Raw genomic sequence first — 14,705 nt, forward strand, 5'->3', positions numbered from 1 at the left:
ACAGCAGGCCTGATCATTTCTACAGTAAGATGTACAGTAGGCCTGATCATTTCTTCAGTAAGATGTACAGCAGGCCTGATCATTTCTACAGTAAGATATACAGCAGGCCTGATCATTTCTACAGTAAGATATACAGCAGGCCTGATCATTTCTACAGTTAGATGTACAGCAGGCCTGATCATTTCTACAGTAAGATTTACAGCAGGCCTAATCATTTCTACAGCAGGCCTGATCATTTCTACAGCGGGCCTGATCATTTCTACAGTAAGATGTACAGCAGGCCTGATCATTTCTACAGTAAGATATACAGCAGGCCTGATCATTTATACAGCAGGCCTGATCATTTCTACAGCGGGCCTGATCATTTCTACAGTAAGATGTACAGCAGGCCTGATCATTTCTACAGTAAGATGTACAGTAGGCCTGATCATTTCTTCAGTAAGATGTACAGCAGGCCTGATCATTTCTACAGTAAGATGTACAGTAGGCCTGATCATTTCTTCAGTAAGATGTACAGCAGGCCTGATCATTTCTACAGTAAGATATACAGCAGGCCTGATCATTTCTACAGTAAGATGTACAGCAGGCCTGATCATTTCTACAGTAAGATGTACAGCAGGCCTGATCATTTCTACAGTAAGATGTACAGTAGGCCTGATCATTTCTTCAGTAAGATGTACAGCAGGCCTGATCATTTCTACAGTAAGATGTACAGTAGGCCTGATCATTTCTTCAGTAAGATGTACAGCAGGCCTGATCATTTCTTCAGTAAGATGTACAGCAGGCCTGATCATTTCTACAGTAAGATGTACAGTAGGCCTGATCATTTCTACAATAAGATGTACAGCAGGCCTGATCATTTCTACAATAAGATGTACAGCAGGCCTGATCATTTCTACAATAAGATGTACAGTAGGCCTGATCATTTCTACAGTAAGATGTACAGCAGGCCTGATCATTTCTACAGTAAGATGTACAGTAGGCCTGATCATTTCTACAGTGAGATTTACAGCAGGCCTGATCATGTTTAATCTGTACTGTTACTTAGGGTTACACTGTCAAAAACTGAGCCTGTGCGTGTGTTCTGTTCTACATCTGTGTGATCTGATCAGTTTATTCCAGTTCAGAATGAAAAGTATTTATTGTATTTTAACAGCAACAGGTCCAACCTAGACAGCTATGTAAGAGTGTTTTTGTTTAAATAAACATGAATAGGCTTTATATGGGTATTTAATTTCATTGTTGTATGTTTTTTGTTTATATTGCATTTGTTTTAGGCATAAGGGCAATGAAATGAACCAACATTTACACACATATTTACACATAGTTGCATATTTTTTACAAGCTTGGGGTCCCAGGAAAACACCGAATTTTTAATTAGGGTCCCAGGCTGAAAAAGGTTGAAGAACCCCTGGTGTAAAGGGCACAGTCAGACAGGATGGACTTCCCTCTGTCCAGACCTGGTACAAACACTTCTTTAACCTTACAGCCCTTTGAATACAGGGAAGAGGAGGAGGTAGGCTAGTCTGATCTGGAACTGCTATCATTGTCCTTGGTTGTCATAACATGGCGATGATGGTAATGTGAGGTTAATGGTGGTGAAGACTTTGCCGATGATGATTTTGGTCATCATATTTATGTTTCGTCACCATCTAAACAAATAATTGTCTGCTTGGACTGGCCGACCAAGAGGTCAAGAGAGCTGGCCCTGGACCAAGGTAAGGCTGCCGTCTCCCCGGGAATTCAACACCTAGGTCCATGAACTGATCTCTCACATCAATGCATACATTCATTCAGGTTACAGACCATGTAACTAGGCTTAGGACCCCTAGACAAAGCGAGTGCAATAACATCCGTGGGTTAGATACTGGGTTGGTAACACTTGATGAAGTTCTGGATCCATACGTGTTAAGAGACGAGATAGAACTGGGATCGGAACCGGAACCAAAAGCTCCACCCTCTCCAAGTTACAGCCAAGTCTATGGGCCAAATGTCCGAAATTGTAAATATGCGGAAATCATAGCCCTGGAACTAAAATGTCTTTACACAATGAGAGCAGTGGAAAGGCTTCTCTCCTAAATGTTTTATTTCATGTGATTTCAGATGCTTAACTGGTTAAAACTCTTTCCACATTGAGAACATTAGTAAGGATTTTCTCCTGTGTGTGTCCTCTCATGTTTTTTCTGGTTCCCTAACCCCCTAAAACTCTTTCCACAGTAGGAGCATTGGTAGGGCTTTTCTCCTGTGTGTATTCTCTTATGCTCTTTTAGGCTCTCTAACACAGTAAAGCTCTTTCCACACTGGGAACATTGGAAAGGCTTTTCTCCTGAGTGTGTCCTCTCATGAACTTTTAGGTTACCTAACTGGGTAAAACCCTTTCCACACTGGGAACATTGGAAAGGCTTCTCTCCTGTGTGTATTCTCTCATGTTGCTTTAAGGTCCCTAACCACCTAAAACTCCTTCCACAGTGGGAACAGGGGTATGGCTTATCTCCAGAGTGTATTCTCTCATGTTTCTTCAGGTTCCCTAAATGGGTAAAATTATTTCCACACAGAGAGCAGTGGAAAGGCTTTTCTCCTGTGTGTTTCGTCTTATGCTCTTTAAGGTTTCGTGACGTGGTAAAAGCCTTTCCGCACTGAGAGCAATAGTGGGGTTTCTCCCCTGTATGTGTCCTTTCATGTTCCTTCAGGTTCTCTAACTGAGTAAAATTCTTTCCACAATAGGAACACTGGTAAGGCTTCACTCCAGAGTGTATTCGCTCATGCTTTTTCAGATTCCCTAAACGGTTAAAACTCTTTCCACACTGGGAGCAGTGGTGAGGCTTCTTTCCTGTGTGTATTATTGTATGTTCTTTCAGGTTCCCTAACCGGTTAAAACCCTTTCCACACTGGGAGCATTGGAAGGGCTTTTCTCCTGTGTGTGTCCTCTCATGCTTTTTAAAATCCTGTGAACATGAAAATCTTTTTTCACACTGAAAGCATTGAAAAGGCTTTTCTCCTTTGTGTGTCCTCTCATGCTGTTTTAGGTTCTGTAACTTGGTAAAATGCTTTCCAGACTGGGAGCAGTGGGGTCGTCTGGCTGGATTTGGCATCTCTGGGTCTGGTTCCCCTGATGGACTCTTCCCGTTGTGAGAGTGTGGTCTTTCTCCTGTCAAAGACAACATATTATTTAGTTAAATACTAAACAGAGACCTGAATGAAACCTCCACATGATAAAACTGTCTTCCTATGAGGTTTAATCCAGACTAGATCCCCCCCCCCCCAATAACCTGAGGTCAGTTTTCAGAAAATTGCCATCATTTTCAAAAACACTTATGAGGAGGCAGTTGTGTGGAACCATTAAACATCCTCGCTTTAGTACATAAGCGATTCCACACCAGCGTAAGTGAAAAAATAGTTTTGGTATCTCAGATGGGAAATTCTCACATGTAAACTGAATTACAATGAAGGGTACTTTAGAAAGAGATATTTATAATAATAATGTTTATTTATAATCTTATTTAATCTTAATATTTAATCTTTATATTAATCGAATCAATAAATGAATGAGAAAAAAAGGTGTATTTCAGAATATAGAAATACTCCATATAGAAATACTCCACATAGAAATACCCCATATAGAAATACTCCATATAGAAATACTCCATATTCCATATAGAAATACCCCATTTAGAAATACTCCATATAGAAATACTCCATACCCCATATAGAAATACCCCATATAGAAATACCCCATATAGAAATACTCCATATAGAAATACTCCATATAGAAATACTCCACATAGAAATACCCCATATAGAAATACTCCATATAGAAATACTCCATATAGAAATACCCCATATAGAAATACTCCATATAGAAATACTCCATATTTTAGAGCTATAAGGAGCATAACGACATCATGTCTGTATCATCTAAACTGACGTTTTATAATAGTATTTAAAAAAAAAAAATATTAAATGGCATAGACAAAACTATTGGAACCCTGGAGCTAGTATTTGGTTTCACAGCCTTTGGCCAAGATAACCGATAACCCAACCGTCTACCCAGAGAGACCGTTACACTGCAGTAGCATCCAGGGGAACACACACAGGTCCCATCCAACAGAACTACATCCAGAGATCCAGAACAGTCAGCTGAGAGAATCCCAGGAGGTCACCCAGAGAGCTATGTTACGCTGCAGTAGCATCCAGGGGAACACACACAGGTCCCATCCAACAGAACTACATCCAGAGAACCAGAACAGTCAGCAGAGAGAATCCCAGGAGGTCACCCAGAGAGCTATGTTACGCTGCAGTAGCATCCAGGGGAACACACACAGGTCCCATCCAACAGAACTACATCCAGAGAACCAGAACAGTCAGCAGAGAGAATCCCAGGAGGTCACCCAGAGAGCTATGTTACGCTGCAGTAGCATCCAGGGGAACACACACAGGTCCCCAGAGAGCTATGCTGAGATATAACACGCAAGGCCTGTAAACCCTGCAGCATCAGCACTTAATCAGACACATCGTCTGGAATCGAGTGAATCATTTAGTTGGATTCATTTAGTTGTCAATAACATCTGCTAACCATGTGTATGTGACCAATAACATCTGCTAACGACGTGTATGTGACCAATAACATCTGTTAACCGTGTGTGTGTGACCATTAACATCCGCTAACCATGTGTATGTGACCATTAACATCTGCTAACCATGTGTATGTGACCTATAACATCTGCTAACCATGTGTATGTGACCAATAACATCTGCTAACCATGTGTATGTGACCTATAACATCTGTTAACCGTGTGTATGTGACCAATAACATCTGCTAACCATGTGTATGTGACCAATACCATCTGCTAACCATGTGTATGTGACCAATAACACCTGCTAACCCTGTGTATGTGACCAATAACACCTGCTAACCCTGTGTATGTGACCAATAACATCTGCTAACCATGTGTATGTGACCATTAACATCTGCTAACCATGTGTATGTGACCTATAACATCTGTTAACCATGTGTATGTGACCTATAACATCTGCTAACCATGTGTATGTGACCAATAACATCTGCTAACCATGTGTATGTGACCAATAACACCTGCTAACCCTGTGTATGTGACCAATAACATCTGCTAACCATGTGTATGTGACCATTAACATCTGCTAACCATGTGTATGTGACCTATAACATCTGTTAACCATGTGTATGTGACCTATAACATCTGCTAACCATGTGTATGTGACCAATAACATCTGCTAACCATGTGTATGTGACCTATAACATCTGTTAACCATGTGTATGTGACCTATAACATCTGCTAACCATGTGTATGTGACCAATAACATCTGCTAACCATGTGTATGTGACCAATAACATCTGCTAACCATGTGTATGTGACCAATAACATCTGCTAACCATGTGTATGTGACCAATAACATCTGCTAACCATGTGTATGTGACCTATAACATCTGCTAACCATGTGTATGTGACCAATAACATCTGCTAACCATGTGTATGTGACCTATAACATCTGTTAACCATGTGTATGTGACCTATAACATCTGCTAACCATGTGTATGTGACCTATAACATCTGTTAACCATGTGTATGTGACCTATAACATCTGCTAACCATGTGTAAGTGACCAATAACATCTGCTAACCATGTGTATGTGACCAATAACATCTGCTAACCATGTGTATGTGACCAATAACATCTGCTAACCATGTGTATGTGACCTATAACATCTGTTAACCATGAGTATGTGACCTATAACATCTGCTAACCATGTGTATGTGACCTATAACATCTGCTAACCATGTGTATGTGACCTATAACATCTGCTAACCATGTGTATGTGACCAATAACATCTGCTAACCATGTGTATGTGACCAATAACATCTGCTAACCATGTGTATGTGACCAATAACATCTGCTAACCCTGTGTATGTGACCAATAACATCTGCTAACCACGTGTATGTGACCAATAACATCTGCTAACCACGTGTATGTGACCATTAACATCTGCTAACCATGTGTATGTGACCAATAACATCTGCATGTGACCAATAACATCTGCTAACCATGTGTATGTGACCAATACAATTGGATTTGATTATAATGCATGCCATCCTTGTAACTGTGGATCTTAAACCTTGATATTGTAAATGATGTGAAGGGAACAATTTGGACTCACTGCCGTGTCGTTTGCTTCTATGACATCAAAGCGGGTATTTCTTATAATCCTCAACATCTCATCTTCCAGACAACATCAACTCCTCTTGATTTACAGCATTCCACTCAGACAACCACTAATGTGCAGCAGTAGCCCCCCCATTAGACCCTAACCCTAATGTGCAGCAGTAGCCCCCCCCATTAGACCCTAACCCTAATGTGCAGCAGTAGCCCCCCCCATTAGACCCTAACCCTAATGTGCAGCAGTAGCCCCCCCATTAGACCCTAACCCTAATGTGCAGCAGTAGCCCCCCCATTAGACCCTAACCCTAATGTGCAGCAGTAGCCCCCCTATTAGACCCTAACCCTAATGTGCAGCAGTAGCCCCCCCCCATTAGACCCTAACCCTAACCCTAATGTGCAGCAGTAGCCCCCCCCCCCCCATTAGACCCTAACCCTAATGTGCAGCAGTAGCCCCCCTATTAGACCCTAACCCTAATGTGCAGCAGTAGCCCCCCCATTAGGCCCTAACCCTAATGTGCAGCAGTAGCCCCCCCATTAGACCCTAACCCTAATGTGCAGCAGTAGCCCCCCCATTAGTCCCTAACCCTAATGTGCAGCAGTAGCCCCCCCATTAGTCCCTAACCCTAATGTGCAGCAGTAGCCCCCCCATTAGTCCCTAACCCTAATGTGCAGCAGTAGCCCCCCCCCCTATTAGACCCTAACCACTAATGTGCAGCAGTAGCCCCCCCATTAGACCCTAACCCTAATGTGCAGCAGTAGCCCCCCCCTATTAGACCCTAACCCTAATGTGCAGCAGTAGCCCCCCCATTAGACCCTAACCCTAATGTGCAGCAGTAGCCCCCCCATTAGACCCTAACCCTAATGTGCAGCAGTAGCCCCCCCCATTAGACCCTAACCCTAATGTGCAGCAGTAGCCCCCCCATTAGTCCCTAACCCTAATGTGCAGCAGTAGCCCCCCCCCCCATTAGACCCTAACCCTAATGTGCAGCAGAAGCCCCCCCATTAGACCCTAACCCTAATGTGCAGCAGTAGCCCTCCCATTAGACCCTAACCCTAACCCTAATGTGCAGCAGTAGCCCCCCCATTAGACCCTAACCCTAATGTGCAGCAGTAGCCCCCCCATTAGTCCCTAACCCTAATGTGCAGCAGTAGCCCCCCCCCCCCCAATTAGACCCTAACCACTAATGTGCAGCAGTAGCCCCCCCATTAAACCCTAACCCTAATGTGCAGCAGTAACCCCCCCCATTAGACCCTAACCCTAATGTGCAGCAGTAGCCCCCCCATTAGACCCTAACCCTAATGTGCAGCAGTAACCCCCCCCATTAGACCCTAACCCTAATGTGCAGCAGTAGCCCCCCCATTAGACCCTAACCCTAACCCTAATGTGCAGCAGTAGCCTTCCCATTAGACCCTAACCCTAACCCTAATGTGCAGCAGTAGCCCCCCCCATTAGACCCTAACCCTAACCCTAATGTGCAGCAGTAGCCCCCCCATTAGACCCTAACCCTAATGTGCAGCAGTAGCCCCCCCATTAGACCCTAACCCTAATGTGCAGCAGTAGCCCCCCCATTAGACCCTAACCCTAATGTGCAGCAGTAGCCCCCCCATTAGACCCTAACCCTAATGTGCAGCAGTACGCCCCCATTAGACCCTAACCCTAATGTGCAGCAGTAGCCCCCCCATTAGACCCTAACCCTAACCCTAATGTGCAGCAGTAGCCCCCCCCCCCATTAGACCCTAACCCTAATGTGCAGCAGTAGCCCCCCCATTAGACCCTAACCCTAACCCTAATGTGCAGCAGTAGCCCCCCCATTAGACCCTAACCCTAACCCTAATGTGCAGCAGTAGCCCCCCCATTAGACCCTAACCCCAACCCTAATGTGCAGCAGTAGCCCCCCCATTAGACCCTAACCCTAATGTGCAGCAGTAGCCCCCCCATTAGACCCTAACCCTAACCCTAATGTGCAGCAGTAGCCCCCCTATTAGACCCTAACCACTAATGTGCAGCAGTAGCCCCCCCATTAGACCCTAACCCTAACGTGCAGCAGTAGCCCCCCCATTAGACCCTAACCCTAACCCTAATGTGCAGCAGTAGCCCCCCCCATTAGACCCTAACCCTAATGTGCAGCAGTAGCCCCCCCATTAGACCCTAACCCTAATGTGCAGCAGTAGTCCCCCCCCCCATTAGACCCTAACCCTAATGTGCAGCAGTAGCCCCCCCCCCCATTAGACCCTAACCCTAACCCTAATGTGCAGCAGTAGCCCCCCCCCCCCATTAGACCCTAACCCTAATGTGCAGCAGTATCCCCCCCATTAGACCCTAACCCTAATGTGCAGCAGTAGCCCCCCCCATTAGACCCTAACCCTAACCCTAATGTGCAGCAGTAGCTCCCCCATTAGACCCTAACCCTAATGTGCAGCAGTAGCCCCCCCATTAGACCCTAACCCTAACCCTAATGTGCAGCAGTAGCCCCCCCCATTAGACCCTAACCCTAATGTGCAGCAGTAGCCCCCCTATTAGACCCTAACCCTAATGTGCAGCAGTAGCCCCCCCCCCCATTAGACCCTAACCCTAATGTGCAGCAGTAGCCTCCCCATTAGACCCTAACCACTAATGTGCAGCAGTAGCCCCCCCATTAGACCCTAACCCTAATGTGCAGCAGTAGCCCCCCCCCCATTAGACCCTAACCCTAATGTGCAGCAGTAGCCCCCCCATTAGACCCTAACCTTAATGTGCAGCAGTAGCCTCCCCATTAGACCCTAACCCTAATGTGCAGCAGTAGCCCCCCCCCATTAGACCCTAACCACTAATGTGCAGCAGTAGCCCCCCCATTAGACCCTAACCCTAATGTGCAGCAGTAGCCCCCCCCATTAGACCCTAACCCTAACGTACAGCAGTAGCCCCCCCCCCCCTATTAGACCCTAACCACTAATGTGCAGCAGTAGCCCCCCCATTAGACCCTAACCCTAATGTGCAGCAGTAGCCTCCCCATTAGACCCTAACCCTAATGTGCAGCAGTAGCCCCCCTATTAGACCCTAACCCTAATGTGCAGCAGTAGCCCCCCCATTAGACCCTAAACCTAATGTGCAGCAGTAGCCCCCCCCATTAGACCCTAACCCTAATGTGCAGCAGTAGCCCCCCCATTAGACCCTAACCCTAACCCTAATGTGCAGCAGTAGCCCCCCCATTAGACCCTAACCCTAATGTGCAGCAGTAGCCCCCCATTAGACCCTAACCCTAACCCTAATGTGCAGCAGTAGCCCCCCCATTAGACCCTAACCCTAATGTGCAGCAGTAGCCCCCCCATTAGACCCTAACCCTAACCCTAATGTGCAGCAGTAGCCCCCCCCATTAGACCCTAACCCTAATGTGCAGCAGTAGCCCCCCCATTAGACCCTAACCCTAATGTGCAGCAGTAGCCCCCCCATTAGACCCTAACCCTAACCCTAATGTGCAGCAGTAGCCCCCCCATTAGACCCTAACCCTAATGTGCAGCAGTAGCCCCCCCATTAGACCCTAACCCTAACCCTAATGTGCAGCAGTAGCCCCCCCATTAGACCCTAACCCTAATGTGCAGCAGTAGCCCCCCCATTAGACCCTAACCACTAATGTGCAGCAGTAGCCCCCCCATTAGACCCTAACCCTAACCCTAATGTGCAGCAGTAGCCCCCCCATTAGACCCTAACCCTAACCCTAATGTGCAGCAGTAGCCCCCCCCCCCCATTAGACCCTAACCCTAACCCTAATGTGCAGCAGTAGCCCCCCCATTAGACCCTAACCCTAACCCTAATGTGCAGCAGTAGCCCCCCCCCCCCATTAGACCCTAACCCTAATCCTAATGTGCAGCAGTATCCCCCCCATTAGACCCTAACCCTAATGTGCAGCAGTAGCCCCCCCATTAGACCCTAACCCTAATGTGCAGCAGTAGCCCCCCCATTAGACCCTAACCCTAATGTGCAGCAGTAGCCCCCCCCCCCCCATTAGACCCTAACCCTAACCACTAATGTGCAGCAGTAGCCCCCCCATTAGACCCTAACCCTAATGTGCAGCAGTAGCCCCCCCATAAGACCCTAACCCTAATGTGCAGCAGTAGCCCCCCCATTAGACCCTAACCCTAATGTGCAACAGTAGCCCCCCCATTAGACCCTAACCCTAATGTGCAGCAGTAGCCCCCCCATTAGCGGGAGGGAGGGGGGCATCTTCTTGTTGCGCGCCACGCTCCAGTTTATAACGGCCGTCAGTCGAAACCCACACGGCGCTGTGAAGCAGAGAACGTGGGCTCTGACGTCATGTATAGCGTGTTACTGTACAGTCACTGATCTCTGACGTCATGTATAGCGTGTTACTGTACAGCCACTGAGCTCTGACGTCATGTATAGCGTGTTACTGTACAGTCACTGAGCTCTGTTGTCATGTATAGCGTGTTACTGTACAGTCACTGAGCTCTGACGTCATGTATAGCGTGTTACTGTACAGTCACTGATCTCTGACGTCATGTATAGCGTGTTACTGTACAGCCACTGAGCTCTGACGTCATGTATAGCGTGTTACTGTACAGTCACTGATCTCTGACGTCATGTATAGCGTGTTACTGTACAGCCACTGAGCTCTGACGTCATATATAGCGTGTTACTGTACAGTCACTGAGCTCTGACGTCATGTATAACGTGTTACAGTACAGCCACTGAGCTCTGACGTCATATATAGCGTGTTACTGTACAGTCACTGAGCTCTGACGTCATATATAGCGTGTTACTGTACAGTCACTGAGCTCTGACGTCATGTATAACGTGTTACAGTACAGCCACTGAGCTCTGACGTCATATATAGCGTGTTACTGTACAGTCACTGAGCTCTGACATCATGTATAACGTGTTACAGTACAGCCACTGAGCTCTGACGTCATATATAGCGTGTTACTGTACAGTCACTGAGCTCTGACGTCATGTATAGCGTGTTACTGTACAGCCACTGAGCTCTGACGTCATATATAGCGTGTTACTGTACAGTCACTGAGCTCTGACATCATGTATAGCGTGTTACTGTACAGCCACTGAGCTCTGACGTCATGTATAGCGTGTTACTGTACAGCCACTGAGCTCTGACGTCATGTATAGCGTGTTACTGTACAGCCACTGAGCTCTGACGTCATGTATAGCGTGTTACTGTACAGAAGAAGAAGAGACTGTTACAAGAGAAGTAGAGGGTGAGGCTGTTACTGTGAAAGAAGAAGAGATAGAAGTTAGAGAGAATGAAGACAAAGGACAGTTCTGAGTGAAAGAGGAGGGGATGTTACCAAAGATGTTTATATCTGTGATGTAAAAGAAAGAGGAGGAAGATGCCGTTTGATTTGATCATTTCTAATCAACACTTTACTTTTGATGCAAATCAAAGATGATAAAAATAGGCCAGATGTTTTTAGAATAATTCATATTTTCAGCTTGACGTTTCTTTAACAATACATGAAAAAAGTTATTGCAGATCAGAGTTTAAAATGCTTTTTTTATGTCTTTATGTGTTCCTATCAAATCAACACTTCAATGCAAATCAAAGGTTGTAAAAGTAGGCCAGGCTTGTTTTGAATAATTCAATATAATGGGAACATGTTTTAATGTTGGATATAAAAACATCTGTACTTCGGTTACTTACTGGTGTTAATCAGATCTCCTGCCTCCTCCTCTTCTTCTTCTTCTTCTTTCAATGTGACAGTTATCTCTCCCTCCACTCCAAAAACTGCATCCTCCTCCTCTCCCTCCTCTTCTTTTACATCACAGATATACAAACCTTTGGTAACATCCCCCTCCTCTTTCACTCTAACGTCCATCTCTTCTTCTTTCACAGTAACAGCCTCACCCTCTACTTCTCTTTTAACAGTCTCTTCTTCGTTCACAGTAACAGCATCACCCTCTACTTCTATTTTAACAGTCTCTTCTTCTTTCACAGTAACAGCCTCACCCTCTACTTCTCTTTTAACAGTTTCTTCTTCTTTCACAGTAACAGCCTCACCCTCTACTTCTCTTTTAACTGCGACATCATCTTCTTCCTTCTCCTCTTTCACGAGAGTTTGTTTCTCCATCCACCAGATCGCCTCTTCTTTAGTATGGGGGCAGTATCTTTGTGTGCTCATGGTCGAGGAAGTTAGCTAGCTAATTAGCTAGTTAGCATTAGCGATTAGACTAGTGATAGGCTAATTTAACCAGCCAGCTAGCTAACAACGTACATTTGAAATTCAATTGGGTAACTGGTAGACGTGTGTTTAACACACAATGGCTAATATACACCGAAACATTATAAAGACCTTGAACATCTCGGCGAGGTGGCTAACTGTTGTTGTTGAAGTGTCCCGTCTCCGTCCACTAGATTATACGTCACGCTAGTAGTATCGCGAGAAAAACGAACATCGCCAACTGCTGACTAGAGTGGGTAACGCAGTTAAGGAAAATATTTGATTTTCAGACAAAAAGTTTATTGTATAAGTCAATATTATATGGAAACGTACAAAGAGAAGCATGTTTTGATTCATTAGTGCAGATTTTTATTGGGTGAGAATTTAAATACTCTACTACTGCACATCTGCATTTAAGATAATCTCATATTAATTCACCTAAACATATATTACAATTAACAACTATGTCTATACTGTTCCTACATGGTGTAACAATACATCATGTAGATGTATATAATGAACAGACTAGGTCTATACTGCTCCTACATGGTGTAACAATACATCATGTAGATGTATATAATGAACAGACTAGGTCTATACTGCTCCTACACGGTGTAACAATACATCATGTAGATGTATATAATGAACAGACTAGGTCTATACTGCTCCTACACGGTGTAACAATACATCATGTAGATGTACACTACCAGTCAGTAGTTTGGACACACCTAATCATTCCAGGGTTTATCTTTCTTTTGACTATTTTCTACATTGTATAAAAATAGTGAAGACATCAAAACAATGAAATAACACATTTGGAATCATGTAGTAACCAAACAAAGTGTTAAACAAATCAAAATATATTTTATATTGGAGATTCTTCAAAATAGCCACCCTTTGCCTTGATGACAGATTATAATTAATACACTGCTATGACACCTCTTCAACCTGAAAGGGAGTGGGGCTAGCCCTTTAAATGCCCCCACCTAAAGTCATCAGACCTCTCTCAACCCAACCAGCATGGAACCCTAGAGATGTGTTATTGACTGTGAGTATGGACCAGCATGGGACCCTAGAGATGTGTTATTGACTGAGTATGGACCAGCATGGAACCCTAGAGACGTGTTATTGACTGAGTATAGACCAGCATGGAACCCTAGAGATGTGTTATTGACTGAGAGTATGGGCCAGCATGGAACCCTAGAGATGTGTTATTGACTGAGTATGGACCAGCATGGAACCCTAGAGATGTGTTACTGACTGAGTATGGACCAGCATGGAACCCTAGAGATGTGTTATTGACTGAGTATGGACCAGCATGGAACCCTAGAGATGTGTTATTGACTGAGTATGGACCAGCATGGAACCCTAGAGATGTATTATTGACTGAGTATGGACCAGCATGGAACCCTAGAGATGTGTTACTGACTGAGTATGGACCAGCATGGAACCCTAGAGATGTGTTATTGACTGAGTATAGACCAGCATGGAACCCTAGAGATGTGTTATTGACTGTGAGTATAGACCAGCATGGAACCCTAGAGATGTGTTACTGACTGACTATGGACCAGCATAGAACCCTAGTGATGTGTTATTGACTGTGACTATGGACCAGCATGGAACCCTAGAGATGTGTTATTGACTGAGAGTATAGACCAGCATGGAACCCTAGAGATGTGTTATTGACTGAGTATAGACCAGCATGGAACCCTAGAGATGTGTTATTGACTGACTATGGACCAGCATAGAACCCTAGTGATGTGTTATTGACTGTGACTATGGACCAGCATGGAAACCTAGAGATGTATTATTGACTGAGTGTGGACCAGCATGGAACCCTAGAGATGTATTATTGACTAAGTATGGACCAGCATGGAACCCTAGAGATGTATTATTGACTGTGACTATGGAACAGCATGGAACCGTAGAGATGTGTTATTGACGGAGTATGGACCAGCATGGAACCCTAGAGATGTATTATTGACTAAGTATGGACCAGCATGGAACCCTAGAGATGTATTATTGACTAAGTATGGACCAGCATGGAACCCTAGAGATGTGTTATTGACTGTGACTATGGAACAGCATGGAACCCTAGAGATGTGTTATTGACTGAGTATGGACCAGCATGGAACCCTAGAGATGTGTTATTGACTGTGAGTATGGACCAGCATGGAACCCTAGAAATGTGTTATTGGCTGAGTATGGACCAGCATGGAACCCTAGAGATGTGTTATTGACTGTGACTATGGACCAGCATAGAACCCTAGAGATGTGTTAATGACTGAGTATAGACCCGCATGGAACCCTAGAGATGTGTTATTGACTGAGTATGGACCAG

The 14,705-nt window shown here is 44.9% G+C and overlaps 1 protein-coding gene across 1 annotated transcript; it reads right to left on the reverse strand.

The window, feature by feature from the left end:
• Positions 1-1,212: 1,212 nt before the first annotated feature.
• Positions 1,213-12,544, reverse strand: LOC129839542 (zinc finger protein 568-like). Its single transcript, XM_055907058.1, has 2 exons — positions 11,848-12,544; positions 1,213-3,148 (listed from the first exon to the last, which is right to left on the reverse strand). Exons 1-2 carry the CDS (start codon positions 12,323-12,325, stop codon positions 2,142-2,144), a joined length of 1,485 nt encoding a protein of 494 aa, XP_055763033.1. The 5' UTR covers positions 12,326-12,544; the 3' UTR covers positions 1,213-2,141.
• Positions 12,545-14,705: the final 2,161 nt, after the last annotated feature.

This window comes from Salvelinus fontinalis, chromosome 40 (genome assembly GCF_029448725.1).
Source record: "Salvelinus fontinalis isolate EN_2023a chromosome 40, ASM2944872v1, whole genome shotgun sequence".
In the NCBI taxonomy this organism is placed as follows: domain Eukaryota; kingdom Metazoa; phylum Chordata; class Actinopteri; order Salmoniformes; family Salmonidae; genus Salvelinus; species Salvelinus fontinalis.